Genomic DNA, 18378 nt, shown 5'->3' with positions numbered 1-18378 from the left:
TTATTAAATCCAGTTCTCATTAAGATATATTAAGATGATTTATTTATTTATTTATTTTTGGGGGGGTTTAAACGTGAGAGCTGTATTATTACTGATATGGCAGATATATGTGAGTTGACATTGCTAGTACAAGCAAGTACATTTTAAATGGATTTTACTGGTATTTTATCTTAATCTTACGTTTAGTAAAATCGTTAACAAAACGACAAAATATTGAGTCCCTCCATAATAAAAGCACATCCTATTATTAAAACGTTGTGCTACTCCCCCTAACTGCTTTAAGATGTGAATCCTGCAGAACACCTATTTTACATGAACAGAGTTACAGGGCGATGCTTGTGCTGATTACAGGACTGCTACTCTGAATTAAAGGGGATGCGAGGCAGGGCGCTGGGTACAGAGGATGGATCTGAGATATGAGGGGCTGCTTCGGGGAGGAGCGCTCCCTCAAAAGCGAGCGGCACCGTCGGGTGATGTAGCAGTTCAGCCTGAGCAGAGCAGCGACCAAGCAAGGCGCAGCATCAGAGATTCCAGCAACTGCAAGTACAGGAAGAGGCGCCAGGAGGCCCGAGCAAGGCAGGTAGGATGCTATAAACTGTGCAACATGTGTGAATCTAAACACAGATCTTTATCTTGTCGTCGGTATGTGTTGGGTTTCATGTCTTTAATGGCTGCATTAATGTGTGATCTTCAGTAAGATGATAAGCTAAATAGCCGGACTGGATTGTATACTCCTGACGTTCAACTTTCTTTTTTTTATAAGTCCTCCTTACAGATTGAGAAATACACTGTGGATATGAATTCTACATGACTTAATCTCTGAATTTCCATTTAGTGAAGGGTTCATGTGTTGGCATTGATGCATGCAAAAAGTTTTATTCGGTTGATCGGCAGACATGAGCCACGGGACTGGATGGTTATGGTATGGTGATGTCAGATGATGTCAGTTTGTTATACACTGCATTTATCTGGGGAATTTATCAGTAGCAAGTTGTCACATAGGCCTAAGATTAAAAACATTATTTCTGAATTATACAATTTAGGGCTATAAAGACTACCAAGCACTTAGACTGTTTGTTATACAGCTGCTTTAATCCCATTATAATAATTCAGTTGTCAATTTCCAACTGCAATAGCTTTGACTGAAAACGAGAGGGCTTAATTACAAGATAGGCAATGACCTGTTGCCCCACCCAGTAGCCTCATGTGGAACATGGTGTTTAACACTGTCTGTCTGTGGGGCCACTGTGCTACACACCAAAAGTAAACTTCAAAACCGGCTGTGCTGCACACATCACATGTGAGAGACTGCCGCCCTGTAATAACTGGGAGGCATGGGAGACACCCAGTCCTGAACCTGACATTACTGCCTGTATCCACCCAACATGTGGTTATGGCACCCAGAAAAGTAGGGCTGGTGCCATGCTCCGTTTGACCATTTTGACTTGTACGCTTTAAAAGTGAATGTCTTTTCAGAAATACAACATTTATTTGTTCTGTCAAAAAATGTGTGTGTTTTGATGAACAGCTTTGCACAGTGAACTACTGTTATACAAGGGATCCAGTTGGCCTACAGAAAGTGAAGCATTGTGGTAAAAATAAAGGTTCCAACCATTTGCTCTCTGTAATTCACTTACCATGACATGTTTTTGAATACACAAATAAGGACAAACTACTGTTACTAATGTTACTACTGTGAAGTTAGCCTCTACTAATAGACCAATACTTCTGCAATAACCATCTACTACTACTACTACTACTACTACTACTACTACTACTGCTGCTTCTAATCAATTCTAGCAAGTAACTAAGAACCGACTGTATTCACTTCCAAAAACTTTTTATTTCCATTCCATGCTACTTTATACTACTACGCCGCTACCTTTTGCAGGGAAACACTGTCCTATTTACTGCAGTGAATAATATGCATTGATGATTTATTGTTTTATCTTAAACTCATTTACAGTAGAAGGTTGTCAGCTCCACTTGAACCAACTACAACAGTTATATATTTCTTGGATATGAATGCATCAACAATAATATAATACATAATAATATGAATAATATATATTACTTACAGATACACATGTTCGCTTACATTATTAGGTACATTTTATTCTCGCTGTTCTGCAGCTGTTAGTTAGTTCTATTCTCTGTATGTATTTATTTCACCTGCTGTGCATTTTAACTGATGTTTTGCACTGAAAGAACTGCTTTTATTTTGTTGTACATGTACAATGACAATAAAGACTCTTCTATTCAGTAAAGGATCTGAACATCTTACCCTGCTGCTACTGACTATAAAGCTTGTACATCTTAACATGTCTCAGACCAAAGAAATATTTACAAAGCCATTGAGGATATCTTTTTTATTTGAATTACAGGATCTCAAACAGCAGCGTACATAGTGCAAACAGCTATACAAACTTGTGTCAAATACTTCAATCACATTCTCTTTAGTTAGTCTACTGAACTGTGTGTTTTATATGCGAGAGAACATATAGAGTCAACTCGTCTCTGTAGGTCCTAAAGAGGGCTGGGCCACCTCTGTATTTTTAACCCTTCCTTTGATGAAAACAATCCACATCATGTACAGAAGAAAATGAGTGGACAGCAAAAGTAGCATGTTATTATGAAGGTCCCAAAATGGAGTCAAAGCCTTAGTTCCCCTAGAGTAAAATACAGCTTTCAGGGCAACTGGGTGGCTTTTCTTGAAATAGCTTTAGCAAGCAGAGGCAGCCAAGTTATCCATTACGGCCTGTGACCATGTGGAATAGGTTTTTCTGCCAGTTTTCCATCACCACCCATCCCTTTAGAGTGCTGGGCGCTGGTGGGAAAACACTGTTCTGTACACTAGGGTGGAGGGGACCGGTTGAAAACTGGTCTAATGGAGAGACTCTGCTGACCTCCCATATCCACATAGTGCTGTTTCACAGTGAATACTGGGAAATAAATAGCTCCCATCTCCTTTGTATTTAATGTCACAAAGTATGATACAAGAAAATATAGAACATGGGCACTTGTAGGTTGTTTTAAAAGGAAGATAAATCCACCCCAACACAGATGGTTTTGTGACTTTGGAAACCAAGTCAGTATTTTCAGACTGTCCTCACCAGAAAAACAGCACTGGTCATTTCTTTAAATACTTGGGACTACCTCAAATATCCTTATGTTTTACTCAAAAATGACCTCCTGTAACTCCATGGATAATAACAGACACTGGTTTTATACACCAGAGACTATTTTACAGCTCATCTTACAACAATCAAAGTTTAGCCCCGACCACAATATGTTCCTCACCATAACAAAGTAGTTTTAGTTTCTCAAATTCCCATATTGTAAAAAGTGAGATTTCCATGTCTTTTTGAAATTATACTTCTGTACAGTTGTGATGTCACGTCTATACTATATATAGGTAGAAAGTGCTGCTTCAGTACCGTTACAGTTACAGTTATAATTACAGTTACTGTTACAGTAATTCCCAAGCCGCACTAATGGTGCAGAGAGGGCAGACGCAGAATATCTGGAAACACGGACCAATCAGAGCAGGCTTTTTCAGGAGACGACTTAAAGAGACAGGTGCTGAAACTGAGTGTTTCAGACAGAGGACCAAGACTGTTATATGCAGACAGACAGTATGAGAAAGATGATGTGTTTTTTGAACATTAAAGCATGTAAACATGTTCAAGTAGAAACAAAAAGTATGAATCTGAAAATGAGTGTAACATGCTCCCTTTAAAAATTAGCCACACTTTAAAAAATGTAATTCCAGGTTTAGGGCGGCACGGTGGTGTAGTTGGCACTGTCGCCTTACAGCAATCGAATCCGGGCTGGGGTCCTTCCGTGTAGGTGTGAATGTGAGTGTGAACGGTTGTCTCTATGTGCCATGGCGTCTGTCCCCCCCCGTGGCCAATGACGGCTGGGATCGGCTCCAGCCCTCCACAACCCCGTTAGGCGGTTGCAGATGATGGATGAAATACCATACTTAAAAGCGGTGTTTCCCTCTCTGGTTAAAGGTGTTAAGTGTGTTTCACCTCTGACCACACCCAGCATCAGCATCGTTGTCAGGCACTGACGTCATGTGCTGTCATAGTGTTTAATTTATCACAGTCTATAGAGCAGCAGCAGGATTTGCCTCTAGATGACATTGTCACCACAGGTTTCTCTGATGTTTACAATAAGTAGAGACATCTTCAAATTCACAATTTTAAACAAAGCTGGCCAATATTAGAGAAGTACAAAAACATGTGAAATATGTTTTATTCACAACTTGACGTATAACTAACCACAGAGCTGCAACATAATCTTACTAATAACAGAAGGGACATGGCATGTAATTGGCTTATATTGTTTGTCTGCTATTGTTGATCTTATTTGCAATCTTGTTCAGCATTTATGTACCTTGTAATGACCCTTTAACTCCCTCAAAGTCTGTCAGACTTTGTGTTCTGTGCCATCCATCAGTTACATAACAGAGGCTGAATGTGGTATGGGTTAGTCAGAGGGCATTCTACAATAAGCCTTTCTCCACTGTAACAATATTTTCACCAAAATTGATTCTGATGAAACTGATACTTTCAGCAGCTCTCTTTTATCCAGCCAAACTCCATTTTTATACCCTCTTTTGCCTGATAGTGCCAGGTTTGTCTCCAAGTAAACATACCATTACGTATGTATCCCAGATGACATTTATTGTGATGCATTTAGGGGCTAATAGCAGAATCATCAAATCCATTAATGGAGCTGTTAAGGCGAGTAGAAGCCTTTTAGACATGAAAGAATGAAAATGGCCATTGCTGTAGTGCTCTCTCAAGTCATTAACTGAAAAGAGCGCAACAACAAACATTGCACCAGCTCATCTCCAATTTTGTTTATCTTCTGGGCATCATCACAAATCATTCACATCTGGCTTCCAACAATCAACCTGTTATAACCTCTGCCAAGGAGGTTATGTTCAGGGTTTGGTTTGTCTGTCTGTATGTTTCTCAATTCGTATGTTTGTTTGCCTGTTTGTTAGCAGGATTACGGTTTTCATGAAGCTGGAATAAAAATAATATCTTTTAACTTCTTTTAGTTCAGACTTTGCTTTTTGGTTGTTGGTTTTTGGGGCGGTTGGTGGGTGGGGTGGTGGTGGGGGGGTTACTTATCCATAGTCAGTGTATTACCTACAGTAGATGGCAGTCCCCAGTTTGCAGAAACAGGCAGTAGCGTGTCATCCAGTCCTATGTTCCCAGGTCACATAAGCCTATGCCTTCGCTTATTTAATTCAGCATTTTTTTAGGGTAAGAGGTTAGGGTTAGGGTCAGGGTTAGGGGGTAGTGTTAGGGTCTACATAGGCCTATTTGCCATGGAATTCGGCACTGATTGTGGAAAAAAATAACAGAACGGGGAACATAGGACCCTTTCTGTGAAAGCGGGGAACATCACTGGGGAAAATAGGACTTAGGGAACAAAGGTATGCTCCCGGCAGGAGGACAGGCAATGAAGTTAAGAAATGTACTGCTGTTGACGGGGGGTAGCAGCAACATGTATTTTCAAAAAAGGGACAGCCTAAACAAAAATCAATGACAGTTTAAGTATACACTATAATTAAAATATTGTCTTAACCTTGTCATCCTATAGCCATATTTAAGTTTAAGGATGGGGAACTGGAGCTGTTATCATTATTCTTGTAAAAGGAACAAGATTCCATATACTGAAACATACATTTACCTCACAGAACACAGGTTGCTGGTATACCACTGCCTTGATCCTTGACCCTAGTCAGTATTCCTGCCCACTAAACTGGGTGCATACTACCGCCATCTACTGTAGGTCATACTCTGACTATGGATAAGTACTTCGTATAACCCCACTTCAGCAAATCAGAACCATCCCTTTAACATTGCAAGATAGAATATTTGTGCTGCATTCATGTAATTATTGGAAAAATGAGAGCCCGACTGAGTTCCCTTCTGGATTTGTTTTTATTTTATTTTTAATTTGGTCTTAGCTTAGCTTTTTTTTTTATTTCCTTTGTTGTGTTTTGTTTACATTAATCTCACTACAAGGCCCCTTTAATAGCTAGAGCCTTTAATCGTATCACACAGCCTCTTTCAGCAGAGTTTACCCTGCTGTCATGGACAATTTTCATGAAAAAAAAGTGTTTTTTTGCAAATTCCATGACAACTGGGCAAGCAATCTGCACAGCCATGTGACGTGATATGATCAAAAGCTCCTAAATGAACCATGGTGGTAGTGAGATTGTTTTGTAAAAGTTTAATTTAATTTAGTTTTAGTTTAATATTTCTAATGAACATGCAAACCATTGCAACAGGCCATGTTTGACCATGAAAGTGGCTGAAGTGACCATAGCAGCTGCTTGTTGATGACAAAATCAGAAAACCAAAGCAGTGTGGTGGAAAGACTTTGGAAGGCCCAAAAAAGAGTCTGACTGAACGTCCAAACAGAAAACTGTCATAGTGGTTCTGGTGAATGTCCAGAGGAAGGAAAATGTAACACACAGCAATAACCTATACAACCACAGCCAGAGTAGTTGGCTGCTATAATAGTTCAATATAATGCTCAAAAATAGTCACATTTCAACTAGCGGAACTGTGCAGAAAGGCTCCCTCTCTTGCTTTGCAAATCCCTGGGATAAGGAAGAGTAGAAACAAAAATAAACCATCCCCTCCCCGTCTCTCATCCTGGTGATTTGGCATCCTTACTGCAACCAAGGAGTACCATGTTTACCTTCTGTCTGGTGCAACTGACAATAGTATGCTTGTTCTTCCAAATCTAAGAGTTTGTCAGTTTCCAACCTTTCGTTTTCTCTCATGGCAGTTAAAAAGCCTCAGTCCCGGAGGAGTGGTGCCTGTGGGTGGACAGTGCAGGCACCCATGGCATCACAGGAGCTTGTGGATGCGAGAGACTCTGCTGCTGATAATCTGAACCCAGGAATGGAGGGTGGAGCTGCACCTAGCAATGGTAAAAACTGTCCTGTCCACACTTCTGGCGGAGAGGATACAAAGAGGGGCTTTCGGAAAGGCATAGGGAGGCATAATGACTATGTGAAGATTTCCCTGCCAGAGTCCAAGGTCAATCGTCTGCCCATGGAGTGGTGGAAGACAGCAATGGCCTTTTTTTATGCTGGCTTTAACTTGGTCCTGACAACGGTCGTCATCACTATAGTCCATGAGAGGGTCCCGCCCAAAGAAAGCAGCCCACCTCTTCCTGATAAGTTTTTTGACTATATTGACAGGGTCAAATGGGCATTTACAGTGACAGAGATCAATGGCATGTTGCTGCTGGCCATTTGGATAATCCAGTTGTTCTTCTTCAGATACAGGTAAAAGAAAATGTTGGTATTATCTATTGTACAAGTTTTTTTCCTTCAGCTTTAGGGATAAGTCTAGTGATATTGTATTTCTTACTGTCAACAAATCCCATGATTCCAAAGACCAAAACAAACAATGAACTTATCCTAATAACAAGTATTGTCTGTTCAGTAAAAGCATGACATGGCTTTTTTCCCCTCTGTGCCACAGGCCTCCAAAAAAAACAAAAAACTTCTCCAACTAAAAAACTATTACAAGATCAGATTTGTTGAGAATAAAATAACACTAAGCACCCACACACCCTTTTACTGCAGGGAAGTTTATATACTGAAGGCTATAGTGTATTTACACAAAGAAATAGTTATCTGTTTTGTGGTTAACGTAGCTATTCTCTGTAGTGTATGCCTCTTCCCGTCAGGAAATGCATCACATTACAATCTATTGAGGCTGCAAACATGTTCATCATGATTAGTTTAGAAAGCACTTTGCTAAAAATCAGACCCTGACCACTGAAGTTTTACTGTAGATTGCTGAAAATGTTTAATTTAATTCAAACTTTGAAACCATGTTTTCCATATTTAGCCACTTGCCTATAAAGATAGAAACAAAAATCTGACAACTAAATCGGTTTACCTACGCAAGCAAAGTCCCCAATAACATGGTTGACACTGTTACAACATATTATGGAGGATTTCCATTGTCCATTATGTGGTCTGAGGAATAATCTCAATCTGACCAGCTGAGCCGGGGCCCTTGGTTTTTTAGTTGACTCATCACACTGCAAGTAAGTCCCCAGAATGATGATGTTTCTTATATTGTATATTTGTAGGTCAATCGCAAGCAGGCGGTTCTTCTTCCTCATTGGCACACTGTACTTGTACCGCTGTGTCACCATGTACATCACCACCCTGCCTGTGCCAGGCATGCATATGACTTGTGCTCCTAAGGTGAGTAACACGCAAACATCAGAGCAGGCATCAGCTGTCGTTGCTCAACCGTGTAAACTCGTGCATCCTCTGGGACTCATTTTGCACAGCCACACAAGGGAGGCAGCAATAAAAAGGCCATTTTGACCGCCTCAGGACATCAACAGTTGAGGTACATCAGTGTTTGATCAAAAACATGTGCCCCAGGCTTGTTTGCTGGGTTGTGTTGTGCAAAAGGATCAGAGCTTGGACAGATTTAGTTTTGTTCTCAAGTATTTGAAATGTTTGGTCTAATTTATGAAATCAGTTACTTGTAAGAAGTACGCTTTCCACAGTCATAAGATCATATGTATATACTGTTACTATCTTTCTTTAGTTCTTCTTGTTAATTAGCAATTCCAATGATATTGCCTAAAGCTGAAACAATCAACAATTTTTTTCTTGCCGAGAGTTAGATTGATACCACTCTGTCGTGTCTGTACAGTGGGCCTAAATGGTAAATGGACTTAGAGTTATGTAGAGCCTTTCTAGTCTTCCGGTCACTTAAAGCACTTTACTGTAGATGTCACAGTCACACACATGGCAGAGGGGACAAACTGCCAATCTTCCTATTAGTGGACAACCCACTCTACATCATTAGCCCCAGTTTAGCTTAAACACTAGAAACTGAGAGACTGAGACTGAGACTGGCTCTCTCCCAGCGGAGTTTACTGGGGATTGTCTGCCAGACTATTTCTTGTCTGGACGCAGTAATGTCCTGTAGTCACCGCCATGAGATTGCCACGCTAACTTTAAAATGTCAAACTATATGTCTAACTACTATTTGCATTTACGTTTGATGAAGTTTATTTTATGGGTTGAATCCACTCATTGTTAGTTGCTTTGGATAAGAGCATCATATTAATAAAAATAATATAATGGGCAACAGCTTTCATAATCAATTAGGCCTAATCATTATGATAAGCTTATTTTCTTTGTTTTACATCACTATAAATTTTATGTCTTTGACTTTTATACAAAACGTTGGGCCACCCTGGGAACTTGTGATGGACATTTTTTTTCTGATATTTTGTGGAATAAGTGGTTGATTAATTGGAAAGATATCTATATATCTCAATTTCTCTGTAATGAAAATAATAATTAGCTGCAGTCCTAATGTTGTTACTTATCCAATGTTTGTCTGTTTCTCCCGGTATACTTCCTGTTGTCTATCAGCTCCATGGAGACTCCCAAGCAAAAATCCAGCGAATTCTGCAGCTGATTTCAGGTGGAGGTCTGTCCATTACAAACTCCCATCTCTTGTGTGGAGACTTCCTCTACAGCGGACACACTGTGATGCTCACCCTCACGTACCTATTCATCAAGGAGTGTGAGTACTCAAAGCATCACTTGTTTGTTTGCTTTGTTTTGAATAATTTATGGGAACTTCCATGAATAATATATGAATTATATTGTCTGTTTCCGTTCCATTCTCATCCTATATAGCGCATATATTTTATAGCTACACGTGGACCTACTAGGAAGTAATACGATACAAATAACTCTGTTACTTTTTTTATTTAAACATTGAAATAATTCAAGTTTGACAGCAGAGATTTTCAGAGATGTTATATATCCTGTAAAGATGTATGTTGCTGGATATATTGCAGGATTTATGGTATCATTTAATATAAAACGAAGGAGGCAAAAGGGCATATAATGCCATTTAAAATGATGTCTTAAGTTGTGAGTTTGCAATATTACAAGCAGAGGTTAAGTTGTTTTAAGTTTTCCCCATAACCAATAGACGTGATAGACTTTAATTGTCATCATAGGCATGCAACAAAATTACATTTAGAAGCTTTCAGCGCAATTTAGCAGCAATATAGAATTATAATATTATTATGGATAACATGACCTGGACAAATGAGAATATTCACAGGCTCCGGCAATATAGAAGATTATAAAAACAAGATAAGAAGATAAAAACAAGATAATAACTTGTTTATAATAATAAAAATATAGGTATTAAACAACACAATCATGTTCTTTGCTATAGCCCGGCTTGTCTGTGTGTTGCAAAATATATCTGTTCTTGTCACATTGCACTGAAATGCGAAATGAGACTGACTTTTTGACAGTGAAAACATGTAAGAACAAACCACAAATGGATGTTGTCATAAATATTGCTAAATTATTATTGCTGTCTTTCCTTCCCTCTCTCTAAAGACTCCCCACGGTCGTTTTGGTGGTACCATCTGATGTGCTGGCTGCTGAGTGCCGTGGGTGTGGTGTGTATCTTGGTAGCACATGAGCACTACAGTGTTGATGTGGTCGTGGCCTATTTCATCACCTCCCGCCTGTTCTGGTGGTACCACACCATGGCCAACTTACAGGTCTGAACGCAGAGCGCAACACTGCATGCCTTTTTGTGTGTGTGTTGGAGTGCAAGAGAGTCTTAAAAAAGAGCTTTCAGAGCTTATGGTTCCCCCCTAATAGAACTTTGTTACACATTATTCCTTAGGCACGGAGGCCTTTACTTTCTGTCTGGTGACACATGGCTGTATTTTGTTCACATAGTTTACCTCAAGTGTACCAGCTAAGAGTTACATGCCAGCAGAATCATTTATTGCAGCTTATGTTTAAAGGTAAATGTCTAGATATTATATTTAAATATATATTTAGAGCAAGTACAAGCATGTTTATAGACTGTGTCAGACTGTGTAAGAACTGGACACTATTCCCATCAAACAGTCAGTATACTTTATGGCTTCTCAACATGGTGAATTACCCCCCTCTACTGGCCAAAACACAGACATTTGATATGGGGTGGTATTTTTCAGGTAACATATTAAATGGATAACATGCTTAACACCATCACTATATTTTTGCAATAAAGACTGACAATATTAAAGTAAATGTTAGAAACATGACTAAAAATCACAACCCTCTTGGTCATTGATTTCAGTTCAAATATGATGTATTTTTCCTCCATTCAGATCATTTTAGTTGGTCAAGAGGGTAATATTTAGGGTGTGCATATTGTCCACGCTATTAAAAGGAGCACTGCGAGTTGCAGTTTATTTAAATAAGTTTAACTGTTCTCAAATATATACTGTTTGCCTGTGTATACTGTTTGGGGAGTGTGTTGAAGGACAGGTTCATCATTTTTAAAGTCTGTCCAAACAGTTGTCATGGGGCCCATGCATCTTTTAAACGCTTTTGTCTAGCAGCAATCATTCCTTCTGTTTAGGCTCATGGAAACACTGGGGATACAAAAAGAGAGCAATCCGTTCTAAAAAGACACATTTTGGAAGATAACCACGTGAATTGTTTATATCAGACTGCTGAAGCTTCATATTAACTTCAGATAAATTGACCAAGGAATGTGGTTTTTGTTCCCCTTCTCTATTAGACACATGAATGTAAGGAAGGGATCTTAATGGTATGAAGAGAAGGAATGATTAGAGCAAGCAAATATGTACTGTACTGTATATACAATTATGTGGGTATTGTTTAAAGACAGACTTGAACCTATCATTTGATATTTGTATAAAACTAATGTAACTTTTACACTTTAGGCCATTAAAACTATTACAAGAACAAAGTGTCCACATGCATCGTCTTGTGATATAGCTATGAGAAATAACTCACATGCAGTCGCACCAAGCTGCATCCCTTGAGGAATGAATACAACTTGTATTGTTACTGATAATATTCTAAAGGATAACTTTTATGTTCTTGACAGACTCTGAAATGCTCGCCCAACAACTACCTCACCAACACCTGGTGGAACCCACTGTTCAACTTCATGGAGAGGAACGTCCAAACCTCGGTGCCATGCTCTTACAGTTGGCCTATCACCTGGCCTCCTGCCTGCCTTAAGAACCCCTGCAAGAAGTACTCCATGGTACAGAGCACACGAGAGGAGTAACACGACCCTGATGCCCTACTGGACAGGAATATAATTATACCAAATGCATAACTATGGAAGAAATGTCTCTGCAAAAATGAAGGATAATCATATTGTGTCTGTGTTCTTTGTAGATGTAATTTATTTATGAGATAAAGTCCTGCAAAGTCATCATTGTTTTTGTAACTCAGCTCCCAGTGAACTTCAGACGTGACCAGACAGTTTGTTGCAACACTTGTTGTTTGAAAGACTTGATTTTAGGTATGCTTCTCTCGCTCGTTCATACTGTATGTGTTGATTGGGGTTTACCTCAATATGATATCAGTGTGCTCAAGTCACAAGGTGCCTTAGTGTGTTCAGTGTCAGTAGGTGTACCAAAACGTTTTTTTTCTATGAGTCTTATATTAATGTTATTCATTTTGTATTCATTTTAGTAGCCTTGCGTGTGTATATCCTAGCTGTAGTCTCAACATTGTACTATTGTATTAAAGTGTAACCATACAAAGTTAGTGTGTTTTTTGATTTATTAAATCATCAGTCAAAGTCATCATTGTGCTGTATACTGCTACTGTATGTTTTAGGTAATGTTATTTTGTGTATATCTTTCTTCTTTTTTCACAAGTTCTAATACAATAATTTTTACTTTACACAGTATCACAAACATCATTAAATACATTGCTAAGTTTGGATTTGATATTTAATATGGTCTCTTCTTTCCTTCAAATTTTCATGTATCTATGTGGGTTTTTAGTGCAAATTTTAATGTAATGATGGTGGATTAACATGCAACTTTAGTCTCATTGCCTAGAAAGAAAGTAATGAACAAATGGAAAAAAGCCCAATTTCTTATTGCAAGAGAAAAAGTACATATTATACAGAAAGGTACATATTATCATACAAAAAGGATAACAATAACATAATAACATTGCCAGGGGTTGCCTATATTATGTACAGATATTTAGATAAGTCCATATGCGGAAAGTTTTCAGAGCCTTTTTCGCTAACAGATTCAGAAAATTACTTTATATAATGTTCAATCTCATGGAGGAAAAATATAAAATTTGTTTTTTTACTGCTAAATTTACATTTGTGAATGGGACATTTTGCCATTAGAATTAATACATGTATTATAGAGTACGTATTTTCTTTTCTTTGAATACCACACTCTCCCACATAAGTGCAAAATCTTTATAAATATGGTCAATGATGAATATACTGAAGTTCGCCACGAAAAAGTCCAATTGTCAACTTTTATTTTATTTTATTTTATTTTAAGAGGTTGGTACTTTGTAGCAAATAGCAAGCCGTGATAGGCTGGGGAAATCTGATTTCGTCACTGTCGAGGTGGCCAATCACAGCGGGTCACAGCACTGTCAGCCAATAGGAAACCAGGAACGTGCCAAGCAACGTAGACACACAAGAAGAGCATGAGCAGCTCGGTTAAATAACAGTTTGGTCAAGTTGCTACGTTACATAGATAGGGATTTTACTCGGACTACATGAATAGTCCCTAAACATGGGATAGTGTCGTTAGCTCACTGAAGACACACCATGGTTGCGCTGGCATGGCTGGAGCGTCTGAGCAGCTATGTGCTGTCGTATGTAAACATTGTAGCTTTGCTATTGTTCTTGCTAATGTTATACGTTGTTATTTTCTATCAGAAACGAAGGGACCTCGCTAATATCCCACCAGGTCCGAAGCCTTGGCCGATAGTCGGTAACTTCGGCGGCTTTTTCATCCCTTCTTTCATCCTGAGGAGGATTGGACAGCAGCCAGACAGAAACAACAAAAACGCTGCGGTTATTTTAACGGAACAGGCCAACATTTACGGTAACGTGTACAGCATTTTTGTCGGGAGTCAGTTGATGGTTGTACTTAATGGCTATGAAGTGGTCAAGGATGCTCTCTCAAACCACCCCGAGGTGTTCTCCGACAGACCAGATATCCCGGCTATCACCATCATGACCAAACACAAAGGTAAACAACTGTTTTCATTTAAGGACACTTGTATTGATTTTCACCCTGTTGAATAAACAGTAAGCATGTAATGGAGAACAGTTTGTACTTTATAATATAAACCTAGCCAGAACTAATGCAGTGTAATAAACCCTGGAATACACAAGTTCAAAGAGAGTTGATGATGAGTATGATTCAACTTTATTGTCTTTTGGAGGTTGTATTCTGGGGTTGTTTATGGTTTTAGCCTTGTATCCTACTAAGATGCATTAACATTAGTCTACTAATCTCATTGTTATAACAAACGTTATAAAAAAAATGTTAGAATCACATCTGTATAACTACAGCCACACTAGAGGATATGTTCACATTTTCACAGGTGTATCTTTTTTTTAACCCCCAATTAAGGTTTTCCTTCTTCCTTCTCAGGCATTAAGAAATTATTCAACTGTATTTTACATTTATTTACATTATTTTCTAACCCTAACCCCTAACCCTAACTCTAACCCTCTTTATTCACAAAATAATGAAAACCTCAGCCTAAAAACACATCAACATGTGCAAAATAAAAATGAAACTAAATAGTAACTAAATAGTTTGAATACAAATAAAAGAACCAATGTTCCTAATGATATTGGTACACATACACATAAATGCATGTACAGTATTCATCATATCTGCATGCGCATGCACGAACACTCTGTAGACATACATACATGACTGGTGTACAGTAGTTGTGCCGTGCAGGTATAAACCGGTAGTAGAAGTAGCCTACTGACAAGTGTACAGTTTGATTCAATAAAGATGAGAATGAAAACTGACTAAATATGCCATCCCTGTTCTGGTTTATTTGAACTTAAGGAATCGTCTTTGCACCTTACGGGCCAGTGTGGAGGAAGCAGCGCAAGTTCTGCCACACCACACTTAGAAACTTTGGCCTGGGGAAGTTGAGCTTGGAGCCTTGTATCCTTCAAGGCCTGGCTACCATCAAAACAGAGCTGCTGCGACTGAATGAGGAGTCTGGTGCCGCCGGTGTGGACCTGGCCCCGCTGATCAGCAACGCCGTATCAAACGTCATCTGCACACTGATCCTGGGACAGCGCTTCCATCACGGAGACCGCGAGTTCCGCAATATGCTGGACCTGATGGATCGTGGCCTGGAGATCTGTGTGAACAGCCCTGCAGTCCTCATCAACATCTTCCCACTGCTATACTACTTTCCCTTTGGGGTCTTTAAAGAATTACGACAAGTGGAAAGAGACATCACAGTGTTTCTGAAGGGGATGATCACAAAGCACCGGGAAACATTAGACCCTGACCATCCAAGGGATCTTGTAGACATGTACTTGATGGAGATGTTGGCCCAGCAGGCTGCTGGAGAGAAGGACAGCAGCTTCTCAGATGATTATCTCTTTTACATAATAGGGGATCTCTTCATCGCTGGAACTGACACCACCGCTAATTCTGTTCTGTGGATTCTGCTCTACATGGTCTTACACCCTGATATTCAAGGTAAAAGTAGCAACAGTCCTTTTCTGACCGCTAGCATGCACTTGTGAAATGTAGCATTGAAAAAGTTTAGTTTGCTTGTGTAAAACTGACCTCCACAATGACAGTGGAGTGGAGATGTGGGGTTCTCGCCTGCCATATCTTAAATATCTCAATACAAACCACAAACATTGTTTTTTACAGAAATGGAAGAAGGGGGAAAAGGGAATTGGAAATCTGTTGTGGGCAAATACTTCCTTGTTTTAGGACAACAAAATGTCTGGCTCGATTATGCATTTAACCACTTCTCAAACTCTTTCACAACTACATTGATGAGCACATAAAAACATGCATTTGAATATGGCTTTCTAGCACACATTTGAACTGGCCTAAGGTGTGTACAAAAGCCACACTTAATTTGTACTCATTTGTTAGGATGAGGACTTCATTAATCATCCAAGAATGATGTGCTTAATGTTGTTGATACCGTTTTCAGATAAGGTCCAGGCAGAGATTGATGCAGTGGTAGGTACAAATCGGGTCCTCTCTTTGACTGATAAGGGAAGTTTGCCTTTTACTGAAGCCACCATCATGGAGGTGCAGAGACTGACTGTAGCGGTTCCTCTGGCTATTCCTCACATGGCCTCCAAGTCAATAGGTAATTAAATAACTATTATATACATCATTGTATATCAGGTATAATAAAGATATACAGAATAAGGTTGATTTGTCATAATTTCACAAGCATCTGATTTTCTTAGGTGATGGTCTTTTAATGTGTTTTATTCCTCCTTTTTCAGAGTTCAGAGGCTACACCATTCCCAAAGGAACCATTATTGTGCCCAATCTGTGGTCTGTCCATAGAGATCCCACACTGTGGGACAACCCAGATAGTTTTAACCCAGCACGCTTCTTAGACGATGAGGGAAAGTTGCTCAGGAAAGAGTGCTTCATACCATTCGGGATTGGTATGCTATTCTTTCTTCAAACGGGCCAAATAACTGATTTATGAATTCATTTTAATTGACCGTGCGCCATTTATCTCCTGTATCCTTCAGGTCGCAGGGTGTGCATGGGTGAGCAGCTGGCGAAGATGGAGCTGTTCCTGACAGTTACAAGCTTATTGCAGGCCTTCAAATTCAGACTGCCAGAGGGAACATCTCCCCCTCCCCTGCACGGACGATTTGGCCTGACGCTGGCACCCTGTCCATACACTGTGTGTGTGAGCCCTCGTAGATGAAGTTCAGGTTTTCTGTATATCAATGATTTTTCCCAATCAAGAGGGGGGTAAAGGTCTCCTGAGCCTCTTTCACACACGTACTGCAAATCTGAAATTATCTAGAAATTACCAAACCACAAACATCTGAACCAGCTGGACCGGACATTAAGTGGACTTTACCCCGTCATTTCCCTCGTACAAAGTCCCAGGAATTAGATTGAGCCCATGTGTGAATAGAGCAGGTCATCGTCCGCACCTGATCAATCATATGAGAAAACAGCTCTGGAGAGACAATTTAATCTGTGCAAAGTAGAAAAAGTATGCTTTGATTGGAATGTAGCTCTTCTACAAATGCATTTATGATTGAATATTGTATTTAATTATCAGTTAATTTATTTATTATGAGTGTTGTTATTGTTAGTTATTGATTATGAGATTAGTTGGTAATTAAAAATGCACAATTATATGATTCTAAACAGTTGCAACAAATCATCTAGTTTAAAAGGCTGGAACCAGCAAACGTCTCATATATTTACTTGACATTCAAGCAATAATTAAGGTCTATTATGGAAATGATTTTGATAATTTTTTGTCAGCTTCATTAAAAAGGTCAGTATTATATGCCAGATAGTGCCAAAGATAACTGCTGAATATCTTGCTATTTTATATTTTTACTGTTTTATGTCACTGATTTTAGAAATTAGCACACATATGTCTATATAAAATTCTTTATTAGGGCATTATGGAAAGAAACGTAACAAAACGTAAAACTTGAATATCATTTAAATCACTTTTTGTATTCTGAAAGTCGTCATTTGTCATATTTGAAGCCTACAGCTTGGCGTCCTTACCTTAGCTATGTTGTTATTTTTAAGATGATTTTATCAAGAAAGATGGCTTTCCACGTTTGTGGTTGCTTGCATCTCTGGAAGTGTGTCTCTGCCTGTCTGTCTTTGTGTCCGTCTTTTCTCTATTTCTCTCTCCTTTTCTTCCTCCCCAACCGGTCAAGACAGATGTCCGTCCTCCACAGAGCTGGGTCTGTCTGATGTTCCCGCCTGTTATAGAGAAGGTTTTCGTTGCCATGGTATTCTATGGAGGAATTGTTGGGTCTATGTAAATCATAAATAAGTCATAGAGTGTGCTCTATACTCTGTAAAGTTTCCTGAGATAACTTTTGTTATGATTTGGCACTATAAATAAAACTGAATTGAATTGTACCATTTATGTATATATGTAGTTACCTTTAATGTTAGTCGATTTGTTTCATCTTTATTATTGATTTACAAAATACACTAACAGTGCATCGAACCATATGATGAGCATCACATTAATGAATGTATAACAAATAGACGTAACAACAAAATGAATGCATGCATAAATAGAGATAAAAAATAATAATGGTAATTAAAAAGGGGGAAAACTAAGATACACCGGAGACATGAGCAATGAAAATTCAATTGAATTAAAGTGGGAGCACAGATTTATAGTTTTGATAGCTTCCTTGTTATTAGCAGAGGATATTGATTTGAACCAGCCCTCCAGCTCTTTCATGAAAACACATAAAAATGGGTTTTACTTAA

At 38.9% G+C, this 18378-nt stretch overlaps 2 protein-coding genes across 2 annotated transcripts; both read left to right on the top strand.

Annotated features, from left to right (window-relative positions):
• The first annotated feature begins 492 nt into the window (after positions 1-492).
• Positions 493-12686, top strand: sgms2a (sphingomyelin synthase 2a). The gene is made up of 6 exons (XM_083923784.1): positions 493-580; positions 6823-7327; positions 8146-8263; positions 9458-9611; positions 10451-10617; positions 11970-12686. The coding sequence occupies exons 2-6, from the start codon at positions 6879-6881 to the stop codon at positions 12153-12155; spliced, it is 1074 nt and encodes a 357-aa protein (XP_083779910.1). The 5' UTR covers positions 493-580; positions 6823-6878; the 3' UTR covers positions 12156-12686.
• A 943-nt stretch (positions 12687-13629) lies between these two features.
• On the top strand, positions 13630-17498 carry cyp2u1 (cytochrome P450, family 2, subfamily U, polypeptide 1). Its single transcript, XM_083922666.1, has 5 exons — positions 13630-14112; positions 14953-15603; positions 16076-16237; positions 16380-16547; positions 16638-17498. Exons 1-5 carry the CDS (start codon positions 13686-13688, stop codon positions 16817-16819), a joined length of 1590 nt encoding a protein of 529 aa, XP_083778792.1. The 5' UTR covers positions 13630-13685; the 3' UTR covers positions 16820-17498.
• Positions 17499-18378: the final 880 nt, after the last annotated feature.

This window comes from Echiichthys vipera, assembly GCF_963691815.1.
Source record: "Echiichthys vipera genome assembly, chromosome: 2".
NCBI lineage: Eukaryota > Metazoa > Chordata > Actinopteri > Perciformes > Trachinidae > Echiichthys > Echiichthys vipera.
The sequence above is the reverse complement of the archived record's forward strand: the minus strand, read 5'-3'. Positions and strand labels throughout refer to the sequence as shown.